The sequence below is a fragment of the Scomber scombrus genome, chromosome 18, assembly GCF_963691925.1.
Source record: "Scomber scombrus chromosome 18, fScoSco1.1, whole genome shotgun sequence".
In the NCBI taxonomy this organism is placed as follows: Eukaryota; Metazoa; Chordata; class Actinopteri; order Scombriformes; family Scombridae; genus Scomber; species Scomber scombrus.
In genome coordinates, this window is record NC_084987.1 from 5,210,545 (window position 1) to 5,233,378 (window position 22,834).

Sequence of the window (22,834 nt, forward strand, 5' to 3'; positions counted from 1 at the left end):
AAAACCCTCACAATAGCTCGTTATATAGACTATATATATATAATAAAAACACACCGAGACTCGCTTTAATTTCCCCGCGACAGGACTCGAATAGGTCCATTTGTTTACTCTTTTTCTGCCTCCACTAATATGATAGATTTCCCTGCTGTCCTCTCCTTTCCTTCCCCAGTTAATACATCTCCTTGATTTGTTCCCTTTCTGAATAACAACTAGAATAACAATAATAACAATAGTCTTTAGGGATATAACTATAATTCTGAATTCTTACTAGTAAACGCAATGTTATAGCCTCCTGACTAAAGTAAGTGTAACTCATTGTAACAGACATATTGAACTGTTGTACTGTAAGCCTGCCATCACTCTAACCATCTCTCTGCTCCATTTGGGCTCATGTTAATTCAGCTCTGTGCTCAGCTGTAACCTTTTACAAGATACAGGTTGCCTAGTTTTTTCCTCTTTTTCTTGCAGGCCTGTAGAGAATATAAACCCTGCTTCACTTTGGTTTATCTCACTTCCATTTTGAGGAGGATAGAGAGAGGAAGGGGGGGGCTCAGCTCTGCCACTATAGGCTTTAGGACATAATTAATCCTTTATAGCTCAAGTGTTGTTATTCACTTTTTTTTTTCTTCTTGCTGCAAGTAGCTGTAGTGTAGTGAGGGCTACATCTGCAGCTGAAGGTCTGCTGAGGTGATCTGCATATACCTAACATTTTCCATTTATTGAGGTAGAAAAGTAAGAACAAGCAAGAGAGGAGAGATTGCTCTTCCTCTCTTCCCCACCACCCAAAAAACCTCCCTGCCATCCTCTTTTTTCTCTTTTTTTGGTCCTCACCCAAACGCAACCATAAGGTTCCTACCGCATCCTCCTCCTCCTTCTTCCCTCTCCTTCCGCTCGAGTATATCCCGTTTTTTCGGTTTGGTTTGGTCCCGCAAATTTTCAAATATTTACTTCCTGTACATCAAGAGGAAAGGGGGTCCCCCTTTCATGGAATGCGGAAACATGGGTCTGTTCGACCGCGGAGTCCAGATGCTGCTGACCACGGTGGGCGCCTTCGCGGCCTTCAGCCTCATGACCATCGCGGTCGGCACGGACTACTGGCTGTACTCCCGCGGCGTCTGCAAGACCAAGTCCATGAGCGAGAACGAGACCAGCAAGAAGAACGAGGAGGTGATGACCCACTCGGGCCTGTGGAGGACTTGCTGCTTGGAAGGTAAGAGTTCAAATCTGACCCTCAACAAACTTTCCCACATGCATCCTGGAAGTTAAACGGCAGGTTCACACTTCTACCAAATGTGTCAGGTGTCCATATGAACAGTGAAACATAATGATTCCTCCTGTTCATACTGACTATTGAAAGATCTCCTTCAAATGTGCCTTCAATGGAAGTGATGGAGGACAGTCATTTAAAAGTTGATGTGAAGCTTATATGGGGCTTCAGCAGTCTGAGTTAGTCATATCAAGTGAATATCTGACACATTTACAGTCTTTTTAGCATCAAATTCCCTCTTTGTGTTTCCTCTGTTGAGCTGTGGTGGAAGTATAGTAACAAAAAGAGGGACTTTGGCACTAAAAAGACTGTAACGCTGAAAAATATCTCCTTGATTTGACTCATTTGGACATTTGAACCCTTATGTTAGCTTCAGATGAACTTTTAAATACATGTTTGCACAGAAGGAGGACTGTGGATTTTGTCCCCCATCATCACTTACATTGTAAGTGCACTATGAAGGGATTTGCTAATGGTCAGTATGAACAGGAGGAATGATTACAGCAAGATCAAAATGCTTCACTATTCATTTTGGTGCCTAACTGTTGTTTATGAAAGACTTGTGAAGCCGTCCTTTAATGCCAGTGTCTTCCTGGCAGATCCCATTATCACTAAAACACACATTTTTACGCATGCCACTAGCAATGAGGATGCTCCTTATGCCTCTGTTTTCCACACAAGATGCACTGCAACTGTTTCAAAAAGCCAGGACAGTTGGAAAGTGAGCGCATATGACTGCATTTTAAACTTCCTAAATTAGCAGATGTGTAAGATTTGTGTTTGGGATTTCACTTTAAGAGGTTGCAAGATAAATCTGAGGGACAAAAAAAGAAGAAAAACTTTAATTTATTGCTCTAATTTTCAAGTCTCCACAAGAAATGACCCAAATGAAACAATCTGAGAATTGCTGCACTTACACATTTTATGGTGCCACGATACATAAAACAAAAGCTTGGATATATAAACCATCATGACTAAAACGCTCCAGTTAAACCCAGCACTGTTCTTTCAGCAGGCAGGGGGAAGCATGTTTCTGGTTGCAGGTTTTTTTTTTTTTTTTTTTTTTTTTTACAGACCGGCAGCCTGAAGCTGTTGCATAAAAGCCTCCCACACCACTCTGGAACAGTTTTCTCTCTCGTCAGACATTAGAGATTTAAATAATGAAATAATAACACATTCACAAGCTGCAGTCAGGGAGTAACCTTCATCATATATCAGCCTGATATATTTGAAAACCAATAGACTGGTGTCACCCTAATTAAAGGACGCAGCAGGGGGTTTGTCCCTTTAAAGAAAGAGAGTCCCAGCCAGCAGTTTGGACTCTGGTGTTTTCTATTTTCATGATGATTTTTATCACAGTTTAACCTGCACGGTAGCAGAGATGCAGCGATTTCTGCTGACCTGCCTGCCTCACACCCTCTATAAGGGCGTGTAACCTTTGACCCGGCTGCTCTCGGTGCTCTCTGAGATGTCAAACAGCCTCCCGTCCTGAGTTCTTGCAGGTTTGAGATGACCTCAAACGGAGGCCGGTGTGTTTCCTGTCATGCCCGAGTGGAGGCGTGGGTCGGGCGCTGACTCGGAGTGCGGCACTGTAACCTTGTGAGGGTTACAGAGCGTTACAAATCTGCTCATCTTCTTAGCGGTGAGATCCTGAAAGGCAGCGGCGTGTTGACTTCACGCTCCTCCGGCTCCTGTGATAAGCAGCCGGACTCGGTGCACTTTGTGTTCGAAAGCTTCATATCGAGGAAGTGTTTTGAAGTGACAAATCCAATTTAAGTATTATCTTGTAATTGATTGATGGATTGTGTGTTCTCTGTCAAACTCCTGATGTTGATGCGACAGCACTGATTCGTTTATGTCTGACCTGGACCGGTAACTGGAGACCACGTACGGCAGCTACTTCAGACGTGCTTTAAGTCAAAGTTTCTCCTGTCACAGCCACAAAACCACTCAGCATCAGATATTTTACATTACAGTCTTGAGATTTGGAGTACACTCTTTCACTTTAGCACTGTAATAGTTTGGTTGTTTAAAAGAAAATGAATCGGAAACTAGTCTAATAATCGATTAGTTGTTTTTCAAGCCAAAAAAGTCAGACATTTTCTGGTTGTTATTAACCGTTTTCATTTGTCATATATGACAGTAAAGTTAACATTTTAAGGTTTTTGGACAGTTAGTAAGTCGAAAGTAAGGCTGCAACTAATGATTATTTTTATTATTGATTACAATCGATTATTTGTTTGGTGAAAGTAGTGAAACATATCGATCACTGCTTCCTAAAGCCCACACTGACATCCTCAAATGTCTTGTTTTGTTCACAACAGTCCACAAAATATCCAGTTATCTATCAGCTATCAGGAAATGAGGTTTTGAGAAGCTAGAATCAGAGAATTTGGACATTGTTTTGATTGATTGATTGATTATCAAAATATCTGGGGGATTTATTTTCTGTTGTTCAGCTAACCATTTAATCGACTAAATGTTGCAGCTCTAGTCGAAACAAGCAAAGAGAAGACATCACTGTGGGCTTTAGAGAACTGCCATTTTTTCATTTCTTTACAGCATTTAATTGAACACTGAACTGAACTGTTAGTTAGTTGCAGCCTCAGTAATAGTGAAGTACATCTCAGGTGTTCCTCCAGCAGAAACCTGAAGTTTTAACACATGAAATCGACTTGAAGCTTGTGTACATCCAGTATGCCTTTAGTTATGGTGGAATATCAAATAGTTTGTGATCAATGCATCTATCTGATATCAGGAGTCGGCTCTGAATGCTTGAATTGTTTGACGTATTTAATCAAAGTTTTTGGACCTTTCTTTGTGTTTTGCATTTGAGATTTTTGGCTTCATCTGTAGAAATGGGAGAGAAGGTTTAGTTTACACTTGTTCTGAAATTCAAACGGCCAGTTGGCACCTCATTAGCTCTGATGTTGGCGTTTACACCTCAGCTGTTCCTGTGAAGCTGCTCAGGTGTAAGCGTCATTTAAAAAAAAGTTTGTGTTGGTTTCTGTGGTCTCACTGCAGATGTGAGTGTGTGTGTGTGTAAGTTTTGCAAAGGTGAGAGAGGCTCAGTTATTCTTACCTGTATAGATAAAAGAGATAATAACCGAATGCTGATACACTGCTGTTGTGCGTAAACGGCTCCTACAATTATTACATTAATGCACATAGGATTAATCACAGCTGGAGTGTAATTGTGACAGTCACTGGCCTTTATCCCTGCCAGGCCATTATTTAATTGGCAAACAAAACAGCACAGAGTCAAGATGAGATCAAAACATCGCACTCTTGGCTCAGTGTGTCGCTGCTCTGCTCCGAGTGGCACTGTGTCGCTTTTGTATCGGCACAATAAGCCTCTTCCCTTTGAATCCAGGATCAAAATGGCAGGAAATAAACCCAGATTTGTCATTTGTGATTCATGAATGATCCCCTGGCCCAGAAGAAGAAGAAGAAGAAGAAGAAGAAGAAGAAGGAGGAGGAGGAGCAAGGGAGTGGGATAAAAAAAAAGGGGGCCACTGCATTTACTTACCAGGGTCAGATTCATTTAAATTCTAATTCAAAGGACTTCCTGCTCAGGAAATTGGGTCTTAAAAAGCGAGTACATTTAATTATAGGTAGTTTGCACATTTTAAACCAAAATCAGGGAGGAGGGAAGGAGGAGGAGGAGGAGGAGAAGGGGGGGTGGGTTATTGAAAAATAGAAAAGTACAGAGCCGGATGCAGCTGGAGAGAGGCAGAGATCAGCAGGCTGCTTGCTGCAAACCCAGTCATGTTTCAGCAGTGTCTCTTCACACAGTCAGGAGGAGTGATATCAAGTTTAACATTTCAGATGTTAATTAGGCCGCAGTCTCCAGCTCATCTCGATCGAGTTAAAGCGCCAAGATGACTCGTATTCATCTTCTTCTTAAACAAAGTCTTATTGGTAATCAGGCAGCGATCAAGAGAGAGAGAGAGAGAGAGAGAGAGAGAGAGGCTGCAAACGGTGGAAGAATAATCCCCTCCGTCCTTATCACAGCGGAGAACACAGACTTGTGGTTTGGCAGTGCGGGCCCACACATCCAGCACACAGAGTGGACACAGGTGGGCGAGGGTTTGTGTTTGTATAACCAGCTCCCGCAGAGGAGAACCTGTGAAAAAAAAAAGAAAGCAAAATGGGAATACCCACACTGGGTGCTTCAACGCCTCGACCTCTGCTTCACTCGCTGCTAGTCAGAGAAACACAATAGTCTCACTTCTGGGGAGAGGAAAGGATTGTGTATCTGCTGTGTAGTGATCACATCTGTTCTTACACTGAAAAGCTTCACCTTTCTTTTTTTGTCCTCTCTTGCTTTTGTAAAATACAACATCAGTTAGTAGATTTACACCCGAAATATATGAATTATGCTGACAGTGCTGTTAGGATTCATTTCTTCTAACCTCACAGCTGCCTGTTGAGCCACTTCTTGGAAATCCACATTTCTTTATTTTTAGGGCCCTAGCTAAGGATTTTTAAAATTAGGATTTATTTTCTCATTATTTTTATCGATTCATTGATTAGCTGTTTGGTGTTTAAAATGTAAGAAAATGATCCAAAAAAATGTCAATCACTGTTTCCCCACAGTCCAAAATTCAACTGAAATGTTTTGTTTTGTCCTCAGCAACAGTCCACAACGCAAAGATATTCAGTTTACTGTCACAGTGGACTAAAGAAACCAGAAAATATTCACATTTAAGAAGCTGATACATTCACCTCAAGTTTTGGACCTTTGACGATGTTTATAATCACTTTCAATGTAAGTGATGGGGGGCAAAATCCAGACTTTCTGTACAAAGAAAGTGTTATAAAAGTTTATCAGAAGCTATTATGAAGCAAATGAGTCAAATCAAGTAGATATCTTTCAACGTTACAGTCGTTTTAGTGCCTTAGTCCCTCTTTTTGTTACTATACTTACTACTATACCACAGCTCAACAGGGAAACACTGTCCGAGGAACCAAAATGAAGACTCCTAATAGTCAGTAATAACAGGAGGAGTAATTACAGCAAGTAAAACATGCTTCATTGTTCATTCGGGCTCTTGACTGCTAGTTAAAGACAGACTTGAAAAATTGTGAACCTGTCCTTTAACTGGATATCCATCTTGCTGTTTTCGCTCAGCACAGTTTAGGTGAAGACTTGAGTGGACAAGTTTCAGTTGGTTGATTTTATCCACAGCTGAGAGCCAGGCGGCAGCTCTGACCACTTCCACCCGTCTTTAACTATTATCTAAATCTGCATCTACTGTATTCATCCTCTGCTTTTGATGTTGCAAAGTCTTGTGGAAGCGTATAATGAAATCTTACAGGCTTGAAACTGTATTAAAAGTTCAGACGTGGCTGCAGACAGTGCGGGTGCAGAGGTGGATTCGGCTGGTGAGGCATGAGCATATAACATGTGTGTTGCTGATGAATTGGGCCCTTGAGGCTTGTGATCCTCCATTCTATCTGGGACGCCTATAAGAGCCACCGCCGCCGCCGCCGCCACCGCCTTGCCCCCCCCCCTCGAGCTCTCAGCCAGGTGTATAGTGCTGCATTTGCTGCTAATCTCAGGCATTCATCTTCATTACAGCGCCGCCCTCAGGCTCCACAGCGGCTATAGGATGCGAGAGATAGATTCAGGGAGGCGCGGGAGAGAAACGGTGGACTCTATGATGAAGGAGGGCCACCATGGCGCCTGATGTTTTGTCCTTTATTACCTGTTGTATGAAGCTACGTGTCCGTTAAGCTTAATATTTCATCTCAGTGAGCTCGTCCTTCTCCCCCGCTGGGTCCAAACAATAAGACCTAAACCATGTGCAGTGTGCTTTCCTAAATATTTACACGTTAGAGCTGCAACGATCAATCAATTAACTGATCAAAAGAACATTGTACTATTTTGATTAACTGATCAAAAACACCAAATACTTGTTGATTCCAGGACAAGACATTTGATTTGATTTGACTATTTTTCACTATTACATCAAATGATGAATCAAGAAAAGTGCAAAAGTTAATAAATGAATTACTATATTGACAGAAACTTCATATCCAACTATTGTGATAAGTGATTGATTGTTTTGAGCCATTTTTAAAAAAATAAAAAGACCCCAAACTCTCTGGTTTCAGCTTCTTTTATTTTACTATTATCTGGTTTATTTAGTCTTTATAGTAAACAGAATATATCATGACTGTTACTTGGACGAAAAGAAGACATATAAGGACGTCACTTTGAGGTTTTGGAAACATTTTCCAACATTTTTTGACCAAACAACAGATCAAGATAACAATGGACTGATGAATCGTTAATGAGAATAATCGCTGCAGCTTTAGATAAAAAAGATTATTGTGCTTTTCTCTTCTTAATATCAGAAATGTGTTAATTTGTGTATTGTCAACATCAAACCTAGTTTCAGTAAGATAACGCTGTCCTAGCAACTCTAATCCTGAAAATGAGCAAAATTTAGATGGAAGACTCAAATGTTCACTATCAATTCATGTGTCAAGAGCTCTGCTTTAGTTTTTATTTAAGTCCTATATACTGTTCTGTATGAGGAGGACCAATAATCCCCATTTTATAAAAACTATCATTATAAATCTTTCAGTGGTATCTTTCTAATCTCCTTCAAAGTACTCTCCTTGAGATGTGATACACTTTTCTCAATGCTTCTCCTCTTCCTGGAAACACTTCCTGTTGTCATCTTTTGTCATCGTGTTCAAAGTCTCCTGCTTTTCTCCCAAAATCTTCTTCCTTTCAGTCCCAATTTTCATTTCTAGTTTCTAGTTATCTGTAGGCATACTCTACCTATCGTCAAATCCAACAACTACACCCTACTCCTGTGCTATCAATGACATCTGGGAAATGTTGGGCAACACCTCCTATGATAAGACAATGAAATAAATATATAAAGAATATTAAATAAATAGGGTTAGACAAAGTGAGAGATCAGGCTATGGATGCTCATACAAGCACCACTAATCAGATGCTTATAGTGCAGCCTATATGTAGCCTGAGAGGCAAAACTCAGGGCAAAGAAAGTCTACTGAAGCAACTCACTGCTGCCCATAAAAGCTTTTGCTGTGAGCGCACACTTGAGGGCAACATGGATGAACATTTCTGCATTTTTCTGAGCTCATTTGATGTTGTGCTAGTAAGAGGACACAGTTTCCAGAGATTTGAGTTAAACTTCAGCTGTTATCCGAGATTTTTACCTCCCCCGGTGGAAGTTATGACCTCAAGGAGAAAGAAAAAATCAATAATAGATGAAAATTGTTTGCTTACAGCATTTCAGCAAAACATTTACTCATTGGTGTATTTCTGCTTTATACTTTAGTTTAAATGTGTGTGTGTCATTGCAAGTCTTTCCTTGTTGTGTGTTCTTCACCCAACAGAGATTATTTTGGAAAACATTTTTTTTTGCTTTCCTTGCTTTACTAAAATGGCAACCACTTCAGTATGGCCTCCCACAGTTCCTGTCAATCACCGCAGATCACAGTTCACGCATTCTGCCTCATGATTTTATGTATAAGCACGTGGGAGTATCAATGTAGTGTACATTCATGCATTTGAAAACACATGTGGGAGTATGTTGTGTGTGTGTGTGTGTTTGTGTGTGTGTGTGTGTGTGTGTGCTTTTAGCTAGAGAGGCAGGATGTGAGGCAGGCCAGAGAAAGAAAAAAGCAGATAGCGGAGCGGCGGAGAAGAGCGGGATTAGTCTCATAGTCCAATCAGATAAGGATTACCCAGCTGGAGTATGCCCACCCAGGCTAATATCCTGACCCTAAAGTGGCTTTACACTGCATTATGACATCATTGCCTGCATCATTGATTGATTGGCATGGCATCGGCTAATGGGGATCCTTTAATTAAACAAAATTACGCCAATCCACAGCTGCATGGGCCGGATTACAGCGGGGCAGAAGTTGAGCAGGGCCACTTGTTGGATTAAACCCTGAGCTGCTTTGCTGTTGAAGTCAGGATAGCATCACTACTCTGCCCCCCTCCTCCACCCCCTCAGCTGATAGCAGCCCTGTGTAAAATGACCTGGCTCTATTGCTCTATTGCACTGTCACTCCCCCCCGCAGCCAGCGATGGATGGGGTTCATTTTACCCTCGCCCGCCTTTCATTGGAGCTCCGTTGAGACTGCAGACATTCACAGCCGAACGCGACTGCTTTATTGGTCTCCTATTTGCCCTCTCTATTGCCCACTAAAGCCAAATTACAGGCCAGACATTACTGGATTAGTTTGAGGCTGCAGACAGCGCAGGACAGTGCAGGATTCTGGCCTTCGGCTGTGTTTCCGTTGCAATTTTATTATAATTCTTCACTTCACAGCAATGAGCATCAACAGACGCTGCTAGCAAGATATCAGCGGAGAGATTATTGATTATGTTTTGGTGTTTTTTTCCAGTACTGAGACTTCTAATCTCGATTTTATTCAAGCTTGGGGTCAATTCACTGTTTTATTCAGCTTTTGTTTGATTGTAAAATGCAGGATTGAAACATCCTATTTCTAAGCAAACAGGTACTGACTCTCAGTACCAGATGCTTCTACTAGCCAGATCACATCCAGGTTAATAATCAGTTTGAGCACAGACACAGTAGAAAAGTCCTCTCACTTACTGATCTGCTGTTATTTGTGTTTCTGTACAAAACATCAGTCGGATATCTGCAGACTGCTGCTCGCTAGCTTTAGCTACCCCAGCAGGTAGAAACACACTGAACAAAGCAGAATCGACAAATAGCCTAGAGCTCAGATCAGTGTTCATATTTCATTTCCTTTCAGTCTTTCTTGTAGATGAGACTGTTAAATTCACTATGAGACAGATTGGTAAACTGCAACAGGTGAACATGTAGTGAAACGTATCATGTCACAGTTTACAGGACTGTTATCTACATTACTTTTTAACTAGAATTACCTTTTTGTGCACATTCTAATAACTAGATTTTCACAATTTAGACATTTAACACATTGTACAAAAACAATAATTCAAATTAATCTAATGTATTTGAGAAATCGCCCGACCATACAGTTTCAGTCCTATTGCTGAATGTTACTTTTCCTCCATCGTTAATAAAGTGAGTGCAAGAGATCGACAGTGTGCAGGATATTTTGGTTAAGAATTGCTGCTGTGGGAATAACGTCCCACCATAGCTGCAGAGAAAAAAAAGAAAATTTGCTTGAGTAAAAACACATTAGTGTATTAGACAAAACAGTACAGTGTCCAGCAACAGTTTAAATCACTGCATTTGTACACTATGTTCCCGTCTGAATCTGATCCAAACCTTCCTGCCACAGCGAGTCAGGACAGACTCAATACTTGACACTGTTCAAAATATTATAGGAAAACAATCTGGAGCATAAAAAGTGTTGCAGATGTCCAGGATCAGGGAAGGTGAAATGTAAAAACAACAGAAGAAAGTTTGCAACAATTCAAATATAGGCATTAACCTAAAAATGAGGTATAGTTTCTTTAAATGAGGCCCATTGACCATAATTTCCCAAAAGAAATATCTGTAAAACCTGTGGTAGTAAGTTGGGATCAAGTTGGCTAAAAAGGTCTTGCACACAATTTGGTAATAATTGATATCTTGTGCTATAGCTATAAACAGTCAAACCATATAGGGTGAATTTTGACCCGGGAGGACAAATGTTGCGTGGTCGATGGGAAGACACCAGGACAGATATCTCGGCCACCATGTCTTGTCATCTTTTTAAAGTCAAGTCAAGTCTGGTCAGTTTTATTTTCTGTTTACAGCCCAGTATGACACATTTGCCTTGAGGGGGGGGGGGGCTTCACAATCTGTACAACATACAGCTTTAGACTTTCATATCGGATAAAAAAAAGACTCCTTTAAGAGGAGAAAAATGGAAGAAACCTCAGAAAGAGCAACAGAGGAGGGATTCCTTCCTCCAGGACGGACAGACATGAGATACATTTTGTGTACGAAACAGACCAAAACAGCAGGCCTGTATTAGAATGAACATTTGGATCCAGCTCTCTGCTGAAAATGAGTGAACTGATATGATGAAGTTACATAATTTGAAAGTTATCACCTTTTAAACACTTAAACACTTACTGAACTTCTAAAAAAAAAAAACTTCCTAAAACATATTGCATTGATATTACATCACCAGTTCCTCACAAAGCCAGAAAAAGTTAGATTGCTGAACAAGGAAACACTGAAATGCATTAATCATCAGCATTAACATCGGACATATTGATAGTTTTATAACCCCTGAACTGCAGGATCTGATCCTCTCAAAACAGAAAGGAAGCAACACCGTTATGATCTTCCTCTTGTGTATTTTAACAGCGGTGTCTCGGTAGCTTTGTGAAGCAGCTTTGGGCCATCCTGATGGAGTCTCTGAGACGAGATGGACAGTAGACGGGGTGTGATGGCGCGGTAATTGGTTTAGCGTATGATTAATGGCTCCGATGGCTTTGATCGATGGGAGACGCGCTGTAAACTTCGGTGGCACTCTCCCATAAATGCTGTCACCCGCTCAGCGTGGAGACTAACCCCCCCCACCCACCCCTCCTCTCTCTTCACCTTCCCCTCCCCTCCAGTCCAGACAGTGAGATGGACTTCAGCTATAAATTAGAAAAAAATAGAAATAAAGGAACAAACATTAAAAATAGGGGCACACATCAAAGAGGAGCAGCATCTCACACATACATAATAATTATCCCCTCTGACCTCCGACACCTCTTCATCATCACAGTCTGCTCTGCTGCTGCTGCATGCATGTGTGTGTTTGTGTGTGTGTGTGTGTCTGTGTGTGTTTGTGCCTCCAGCCTTGATTTACACATGTTATTTTTAGCAGCAGTTGGTACTGTTGGGTGGGGTCTATCTTTATCCTACATGACCAGAGAACAAATCAATATAAAACACACCCTGGGCTAGTCTCTGTGTAAGCACACTGTGAGTGAGTGAGTGCTGGCTGGAGTGGCTGTGGCGCCCAAAACACACAGTCCAGCAATGAAGAGGCAAGAAACAGCAGCATTTACAATTTGTCTCACTTCTCTAACTCAACATTTTCACATCAATTTAAAATAGGATGTTGACATAATTCTGCTCAAATACAAAGAGAAGCTGTATACATAAGCTTTATTCTTAAAACCCTTCTGAAATCATATTTAAGCATCTCTCTTGGTAGTCAAAAATAATGCTAATGTGATTTTAAAATGAATTAGAATAAAGAAAAAAAGTTTATTCAAGTTGTTTGATTGACGTTAGCCGGCAGATTATTTGTGTTACATCGTGCTGAACAATGTAAAGAAACAGATGAAGCTACAAGTCAAAGACAGACAGCATGTTGCTAACAGTGATTATGAAGAGCAGCGTCCAAACAAGCAGGTATGTTTACATGCTGTTTAATGTAGCAGCTAACTAGCCTGCTAACTGATGTTAGCGGGGCACTTTTCCTTGGTGAATGTTGGTTTGGTGGCTTTTTCAACAAGCTACTGTGCAGGACAAGATGTGCGTTCATGTTTGTAAGTTAAATAAGAAGGAGACGTTAGCAGGAAAGCTAATGTGGGTTGTAGTTCAGAGTCTGTGGCTCTTGTGTTGTTTAACAGGATGCTATCAGGCTCAGTGTGACCGCCTGCTCTGCCTATGATTGAATGACTCTTATCGTTTATTATTTCTTTATTCAGAATTTGATTTTTTTTGTTTTAAAACAAGGATTTCAGCAGAGACAGATGTAGATGGATTGCAGAATGGTATTTAATTGAAATGATGTAAAACAAGGGGCATAAAATCAAAGCATTGGAAATATGAATTTCTCCCATTTGGTTTCAGATTTTTTTTTTCTCTAAATAAAAAACAATTTTAGGTTGATTTCACTTGTGCCATCATGCTGTTTAATGTGTTGAAGTAATGTCTGTGGTTTTATTTTAGACTGTGTGATGTGTGCACAGGGATTTTCTTTAGGTGTTATATCTTTGTGATATTTTTTAGATACTTGCTGTGCACTTTTACCAGCACTTTTTGCACACTATTGTATTATTATTTATTTAATACATATACATATATTTGTTTTAATAGTACATTATTTATTTATAAGTGTGTTTCTATGTGATGTTATGTGTGGCTGTCTTAAGTGTGGATGTAGCTGCTGTAAACCAAGCTAGCTATCTATCTATCTATCTATCTATCTATCTATCTATCTATCTATCTATCTATCTATCTATCTATCTACCTACCTACCTACCTACCTACCTACCTACCTACCTACCTACCTACCTACCTATCTATCTATCTATCTATCTATCTATCTATCTATCTATCTATCTATCTATCTACCTACCTATCTATCTATCTATCTATCTATCTATCTATCTATCTATCTATCTATCTATCTATCTATCTTTGTCAATACATTGTACATTTTCAAGCCCAAATTTGATCCTGAATAGGAAACAGTTGTAGTTTGATTTCACTTCTTTTTCTCTTTCTTTACTTGAAATATAAACTTCTAAATACATCCGTATAAGCCCAAATTTGATCTGAAATATGGACACGTGGACAATGTGAACAACCCACAGATCAACTTTAGCAACACAATCTATGGATCAGACAGCTGTTTGTGGGCATGTGTGAATGACGTCATATCATTGAGGAAGTACAGATTTGCAAACTTTACATACATTAATTTCAGGTTTTGGAACTTTGACCATGTTTAACACAGACATCCGACATCATAACATCATATAATTAACAGACAATCACGAAAAAGCGTGTTATATTCCCTTTGAATTATCTCTTTTTCAATTTTTGTAACCCAGCAACCAAAAATAAACACTATATGCAGGAAGAGTTTTTCAAGCATTAGAGGTCAAAAGTAGAGGAAAACCATTTTTCCAGCACAAGCATCATTTCGACTGTTTATCAAGCAAATGTTGCTCCTCTTGAAAATGTAAAGTTTCCATGTTAAAGTGGCTTGAATAACCACTCGATTTTCAGTGAGATTGCACTTTGATTACATAGAATTGATCCTCTTACAATGAAAGTGTAATTACCAGCAGGCCAATCTGTGGTTCCATCGCGGCAGAGCTCCTCTCCCCGTTCCACTCCACCGGCCGTATCCTTAAGCTGTGGAAACATCCCAAATAGACCCTGTAGTAAATGATAATTAACTGCAGATACAATCCATTCATTTTAAGGAGGTGCGATTCTCTCCTCTTTTTTTTTTCTTTTTCTTGCAATAGCACTGAGAAAGTACGGCAATCTGCCTTTTGATTAATTGGTGGTGTCCGTGGTGCAGTTCATTTGCAATCTATTACACCGTATTTGCTTTGTGTCAGAACGCAGCCCAAACACACTGCATCATCTCCGAGCCGGGGAGGAAGGGGACGAGGCAGAGTCGGAGTCTGTGTGGTGGCGTTACCGCTGCTGAACGTACGACCGCTGATGATAATAATAGTGGTAATAACGACGATAATAATAACAGTAATGGTCGCGTAATGGAGGTATCGGAACCGCTTCTTGTTTTTGTTTGTCTTGTTTAAAGGGCTAGTTCACCCAAACCCCAAAAACACATCATTCCTCACTTACTTCAAGAGCAGTTTTAATTGGGACTATTTCTCACATTGAAGAGTTTCCTTCTAAACCAAAAGTCGTAATGAAACTGTCTCAGGACTTTGTTGCGATATAGACACAACTTCACAAGCTTGTGCTGACGATGGTCTTTTGACTGAAGCCTTCACTTTTCGGTATCACTTTCTGCATTCTGGGAAAGAGGGACTGGGTTTTTTTTTTCACACAATCTTTTGAGAAGCCTGATTGAACCTTGTTACTGTTCTTAATCGTGTGGATCTGTCAAAACTAGAGCTGAAACAATGTGTTAATTAATCAGTTGACAGAAAATTAAAACAAGCTTGTGGATTGGTGTTGTGCTGACGATGGTCTTTCACTTTCTGTCTTCACTTTTTGTGTTTTGCATCCTGGAGTTTGATTTTTTGTGAATTATTTAAGCACTTTTTAAGCCTAAATGGCCAAAAATCCACTGCTTACAGCTTTTCAAATACAGTTATTTTATGGTTTCTGATCATCTTCCATGTTAGTATCTTTGGATTTAGGGTTGTTGAAGATGATATGTTGGATTCTGGGAAATTTGATGGACATTTTTCAACATTTGACATATTACAGACCAAAATGTTGACCAAGAATATAATTGGTAGATTATTAGATATTGAAAATAATCATTAGTTGCAGCTGTGTGTGCAAATGTGAAGGTTTGTGTGATTTGGACAAACTGATTCCTTAACACGTGATTTCTAGTATAAACTAACATGCTTATAGGATTGCAGCTGTTACGTGTTGTGTCATAATGTTTGAAGTCATGTTTGTTGTCTTCATGCATGTGATGCACGATGTAGCTAATAAACAAACAAACAAACAAACAGAGCTGCAGAGACACAATAGAGATGTTCCCACCTCTGAAAAACACTCTTAGCACCCAGTGGGAGAGCTGCTGACAGCTCCGCAACCATCGCAAAAGCCAAACTGAGACCGAGAGACTCCGGCCTGGACCGATGCGGGAGTGGGGGGGGGGGGGGGGGGGGGGGGGGGGGGGCTGATGGGTCCAGTAGCTGGACTGTGGGTCACCACAGGAGAACAGAGGAGGACGGCTGGAGGTAACGCCAGCAGGGCAGTCTGAGTATGACAGATGGAGGAGTGAGCACAGGGCAAACAAAGAGGGCGAGAAGGGAGGAAAGAGATCTACAGCAATGTTACACAGCCAGTCTGAGAGGATGAAGGTGATCGGGTCCAGATGGCTCAACATAGTATATGTGTGTATCTATATTTCAAGTGCATATACGAGGCTCTATGGTGTGTTAAGATATCAGATGTTGGTATTTGACATCCAATATGATTGATTTGTTTTCTGTGCAACAATACAAAGAAACCAGACAGCGCCGTGACTGCAGACAGTTGATCTAAACACATTGATTTTTTTTTTTTTCTACTGTAGCACAAGACAAGCTTGCTCCTTCTTACCTGTGACCCTTTTTTTCTTTAAAGGGGGCATATGATGCACATTTCCAGGTCCAGGTCGAGGCTATATTTATTTTCTGGGGCTCTACTGGAATATCTTTGCATGATTTACAGTTCAAAAAAACCTTCTCATTTATCTTATACTGGCTCTTTATGTAACTCCTCAGTTCAGCCTCTGTCTGAAAACAGGCCGTTTTAACTGCTGTCTCTTTCAGGCCCTCGTGGCACTTATTTTTCTCTAACCCATTTTTACATGTTCAATACCATAGTATGGAAAGTGGACAACATGAAAAACTGTGGAATAACGTAACAGACAGCCATTTGTTGGCATGTGTGATCAATCTCATGTCATCATGAGGAGGAAGTAGAAGTAGCATCGCAAATAAAGCATTCAGATCAGGCTTAAGCCCTGACTTTTGACTTCCAGGCAGCATTTTTATATACATTCACCTCCAGTTTTGGCCCGTTAACCATGCTTAACATAGACTTACAACATTAAAACAGTATAAACAGAAAAATAATTATTAAAAATGTTAAAGAAACATCCTCACCAGCAAACATTCAAACAGCTTTTTATTCAGATTTATGTCCTCACATTGTTGCAAGAGGACATTAATCACCACAGTTGTAAGATACTACAATTAATACTTTATAAAGTGAAGAGAGATTGTTCACCTCTCCATCTCCAAGTATTTAAAAAACTGCTCTGTGTTTAGGCCATAAATGCATTATGTTTTAGTTTTACAGACATTTCTATCCACTTTTTGCATATTTTCACATGATACTGGAGAAATAAAACATAAGTAAATAATAATTCACACTTTCTTTTTGGTCTTCAGAGGTGTGGCACGTCCTCTGAGGCACCAAACTGGCCTTTGTGTCTGTCTGTCTGTCTCGGAGGACGTCAGAGCTGTCTGTCAGTGTGATGTGCTCAGATGGCCGTGTTTACTGCACTCCAGAGTGCAGTCGACAGGGCTGGCAGACCCCACTGTCACAGCAAATGGTGCTGTTGGGAAAACAAACAGTTGTAATGAGACTATCTGTCAAATGAGACCGCTTCAATCCGAAACACCACACATAAAGAAAGAAGGAAAGGTCGTGACGAGTTCATCGACGAGGTTAATCTGCGTTCTGTCTCCGTTTGAACTCAAAAAAACTATCCAAAAAAACTGTATTTTTTGTGTCAGCAAACGTTGAATGTGACCTAGCGTTAATTTATTTAGATGCTGTTTGTTCACTCACTCAAATGTCAAACCGGAGCAGCTTGATAGAGTGAGTTGGGTGCTCAACCTGAAGGATGACGATTTAATAGGCTTCCTACAGGAAATTATGTAAACCTGGTGTCTGGGAAAGGCTGACACTCGATTATTCATGTCTGTGGAGGTACGTACTGTGACTCTTAGACAAAGCGTCAAGCCGAACTTGCTGACGATGCTGCTGATTTTTCGCCGGGATAAAAAGACAACGGCGTGCTAATCTGCAGATCAGAGCGAATCAGGGAATTTGTCAAAATGAAGTCGCCACTGTTATCATCGCTACATCCTGATGTAGGCGAGGATAAGGTGTTGCTAGGTCCACTGAGGAGGATGATGTAATTTCCAGTCGAGCATGCCGCTTCTTTCCTCCCCCTCTCTTCTGGTCTGTGTGTGTGTGTGTGTGTGTGTGTGTGTGTGTGTGTGTGTGTGTGTGTGTGTGTGTGTGTGTGTGTGTGTGTGTGTGTTCACCTTCATGTCTCTGTATTTCTGAGAGCAGTAAGGAACAGGATGAATTTTTAATGAGGAGCAGCGTGGCTTCCCTTTGCTCTCTCAGATCGCTTTCCAGGACAGGGAGTCTCTCATGATCATAGCAGCATGCACACAGGCAGCGCTGGGTGAGAAAAAGGCATGCACACTCACACACACACACAGACACACACACTCACACATGAACAAACACACTTCACCTGGAAATGAGTGCAGATGTCATGCAGACGTGAACTGCACATGCATGTTTTTTTCCTCTCAGCAGTTTTGATTTAAGTGAGTTTGACACTTAGACTGCATATAAAGATGAATGTATTGAGCTGTGCTACAGTAATATGGAACTTTTTTGAATAATAAGTAGTGTTTTTTTTTCAGTGTTTTATTACAGTTATGAATCCCTGTTACTTTTACACTTAGGGGGTCGGTGTGCTCGCTGTTTGAGCAGTATTGCTGACAGATTGCCCGTCCTCACAAGCAAAATGACAGCATAGGTTGAACATTTAGTTGCCAAAAACGATCTATAGTTACATTTGAGTGATGGACGCCATCGTTCAGCCGTAGTCAGTATGATCTGGAGAGAGATGCAGTTCAGATGACAAATTTCCCGATTAGGAAGAGGTGGATGGCTAAAACTGGACTTAGCAGCAGGAGCAGGAGCAGCATTGTTGTATTGTGTACTGTTGCCATGACAATGAAGGTTACCTAAGTAACTTTAACCCACATCAGGTATCAAGTGATCATTTTAACCCAAACCATGATCTTTCCCTAACAGTAAGTGGGGGGTTTTTTCACAGCATTGTCACACCGTAAAACATAATAACATAGCAGGTGAGCCAACTGTCAATCACAGCTGTCAATCAACGGCCACACTAGAGACATCAAAGCTGCTATAAGTCTTCAAATCTTATTAATGGAGCGCAATCATTTCCATAAATGACCACCAGTAAACTTATTAGAGGGCCTCAATTAAGAGATTTAGATCATAATGACTCAATAAAACTTGACTTGAATGGAAGTCAGCGGTATAAGATATTTCCACATTGGCTCCAGCTTGAAGTGGTGGTAGCTGCAGTTTGGTGTTACTGTTGCCTTTTTCTCTTAGTTGTGTGTGTTTGTAATCAGCTTGTATTGTGTGTGTGTGTGTGTGTGTGTGTGTGTGTCTTTAATGTGTCATGCCGTTACATCACCACGGTGAGGGCTGCGCCTGTCTTTCGGATGACTGCATGAACAACTTGTGAAAATGAATCTTTTATTTACCCACAGTGTTCCTCATACCACTCGCTCCGGGGGCAGCGCAGCCACCGGCAGACAAAGAGTCAGAGCGCAGCGCTGTAGTATTGAAGGCTGCTCGTCTGGGAACAGAAATAAACTGAATATAACGGCCTACAGGGGTTCACACCCATGGCTTCAATTCCCAAACCACATGTCTGCATTGATCACTTCAACACAATCTAATCATCTTTGCCCTACATGGTGCAATGCCAATTTGAGTCAAATTAAAAGGGTAAAATGTTGAGAATTAGCAGCGTGGTCTCATTACATTTTGGTGAAATGAGCACAGACTGTGAAATGCAGGTCACATGTTGAGGGCATGTTGGTGTATCAGTCCCAATATGTCACTTTTTAGTACATAAGAGTGCTGAGTGTGACACATTTTAAACAGTCAACAAAAAGGTCAGACTTCAGTGTTTAGGGTGTTTTTAGCACCAACAGTCACAATGTTTGATAATGACTTAATAAAGCATTCACTGACAACTTTTAATACTTCGTTTTCAGTGTCAGCAAAACACAGTTTGTTCAATAATTCAAAAGTAAATCATTCAGCTGATGAAAACCAGCAGATGAAACTGAAGATTTAAAAGACACAATGTTGAATATGGTCGACATATTTGACCTGATACTTTACATTTCATAGAAAGAAACACAATATACCTCAAATTACAAAACTTTATGCCAGTAAATGACTAAATAACACACATATTTCTCTTGTTTTGTGGAATCTGATTTAGTAAATCACTTGTTTGAAACTAGTTAGTAGTTACTAAGAACTTACTGTAGAAAGGACTTTACACACAAACTGATGATGGATTCACAAACAGCTGGTGCAACACAGTCCTGATCGTTTCCTGCTACGATAAAGTCAAAATATATACATTAAAAAGACAGACTGATCCCAAGTTACAGCTAAACTCATACTCAACTTTCACATTTACATATATACCCTGTAAAAACACAAACACATACACTTAAATCTATGTTAAGATCCACATCTGTATTCATACTTCTATTTATATTCTGCTTTTCTTTGCATACACATAATTGTTTAATCTTTATAATGTCAGTATTCATGCACATAATCCAACCCCGATACCCAAAACCTTCGTAAATCTCCTTTTTACCCAGTTTGCATTTATATTTTATTATTTAAATGTTCATGTTTATCACTTTTTCTATTAACATCTGGACTACATTGAATTCCTTGTACTTGCTATTTGGCGAATAAATCAAATTTTGCACATTTTCCTCATTTCACCAAATTTTACAAGACCAGTCTGTGACTTGTCAAACTTGTAATAACACAAATTTCAGACGTATCGCTCACAACTTTGCTCTGCTGTGGAAGAATCTGTACCTGTGAGTGCGTTTCATCGTACGGCACAGGTGTGATGAAACACCGCAGCTGTCAGAAAGTCCCCGTTTCATGGGTCCCTTTCTGTAGATTTTCAGCGAGTGTAGTAAAAGAATAATTGGTCATTATCTTGTTCTTTTGATTGTCTTCTGTAACGTTGGCTGTGCTGTTAGCGGTGACTCGGCTGTCGAGCTTTGTAAAAATCAAGCAAAAATAAACACCAGGAGTGGCTTTGTTTGTGTGCACTCCTTCATCTGGAAGATTTTTTTTTTTTTTTTTGCATATGAAAGAAAAACTGAAATTCCTCCACTCTGTTTTTTTCTTTGTTACACTCCTTTGATTCACCCGTGAGGCTGCGTGTGTATTAATTTCCACCACTGCTGCAGCCTATACGTGCCCTTGAAGGGTCACCAAGACAAAATGGACATTTTGCTGATCACTGTACATATTTCATTCCTCTCATTAACTATATGGAGTCAGTGGAGCTCTGTGTATATGTGTGTGTGTGTGTGTGTGTGTGTGTGTGTGTGTGTGTGTGTGTGTGTGTGTGTGTGTGTGTGTGTGTGTGTGTGTGTGTGTGTGTGTGTGTGTGACAGAGAGAGAGAAATGTAGGTCACACTCTTCTTCCGAACGTCATCTGTCAAAAATGTGCTTGTAGTACGCAAAGAGACAGGCTCGTCACTGCAAACGCTAACCACATAGAGGCTTAATTAAAATGATTACCCAATAGAATTAAGTGCCGATCACACAGCCTGTCATCTCCTCTAACCCGACCCCCTTACCCTTCTTTCTTTCTTTTTTTCTTTTTTTTTTTTTGGAGGCCACAATATTAAATTTCCGTAGCAGCTGCATGAGGATTTAACGGAAGCGAAGGATGGGAAGAGGAATCAAAGGAGGCAGTGAAGAATCGGCGGGGAGAAAACTGTGTGCAAGACGGTGATTGTCTTATAACAGGTTGTGAGAGGAGAGAGGGAGGAGAGGAGGAGGGTAGGAGGAGGGGGGGAGTATAGGGGTTTTTTTTAAGCATACATACCACACACATAAACACACACAAACACACATGAACACACACACACAGACCCAGCAGCATTTACATAGATGTAATGAAACAGGGAAATGGATGAATACATGCCTCCCATCCATCTAGCCATCTTGCCTGCCTGCCGGCCTTCCCTTAAACACCCCCCCCCCCCCCCCCCCCCTTAATTTTTTTCTACCTTCCTCCTCCCAGCATGCCGCGCTGCCCGCCGCTGCAGCAGGGCAAGAGATGACATGTGGACACTCAGTGAATTGCCAATCGCCACCGAGAAAGAGAGAGAGAGAGGGAAAGAGAGAGAGTGAGAGAGAGAGAGAGAGAGAGAGGGAAAGAGAGAGAGAGAGAGAGAGAGAGAGGGGAGGTGGTTTGACGCATCCAGACTGCAACCATTGGCTTTTTCTTCCTACATTAAAGATTAGAAAAAAAAGAACTGCAGAGAGGCACTACACTGAATACTGGATGTATCCCTCCCCTCGCTTTCTCCTTTCTCCAAGTCTCTCCCCCTCACCCCTATGCTTCTCTGACCCTCTCTCACGCTACCTCACCCTCCTCCTCCTCCATCCCTCCCTCCTTCCCTCTCTCTCTCTCTCTCTCTCTCTCTCTCTTTCTCTCTCGCTCGCTCCCTCACATACTTTCAGCTCAGGAAGAGAAATCAATAGCCACAAATTAATCATTCTGCCTTGGGCAGTTCAGGAGAGGAGATGGTGGTTGTGGTGGTTTGGGGCTGGGGAAGGGGGGGGGTAACGTCTCGAGATGTTCAGAATTTGGTGATTTTAGGACCACACACACACAAACACACACACACAAACACACATCTTGACTATAAGAAGAAAGTCTTGAAACGCTGCATTAGGTGTGTTGGAAGTAAAGCGACAAAGCTGTGAAGTGGTGTGTTCTGGGTAAAGAGAAACCTGCAGGAGCTTTGACACAAGTCAACTTTTAATTGATGTGGTTACCAAGTATTACAGTAAACGTTCACACCTATCTGCTGCTTTGTTAAACATCTAAATTCACTTGTTTTTGCTCTGCTTTGTTGTGCTGATGCTGAAGAAGAGCCAACTGCTGTAAACAAGTCAATGTTCATCTTAGTCAATTAATCTATTAGTTGATTGTCAAAAAATTTAATCTGCAACAATTGTTAGAATTGAATCATCTTTTCAGCCA

The 22,834-nt window shown here is 40.8% G+C and overlaps 1 protein-coding gene across 1 annotated transcript in view; it reads left to right on the top strand.

Moving 5' to 3' along the window:
• The first annotated feature begins 984 nt into the window (after positions 1–984).
• Positions 985–22,834, top strand: part of cacng2a (calcium channel, voltage-dependent, gamma subunit 2a) — a 73,359-nt gene continuing 51,509 nt past the window's right edge. The window contains exon 1 of the mRNA XM_062438893.1: positions 985–1,210. Within this exon, the coding sequence (XP_062294877.1) occupies positions 985–1,210 (226 nt within the window). The remainder of the gene's footprint in view (positions 1,211–22,834) is intronic.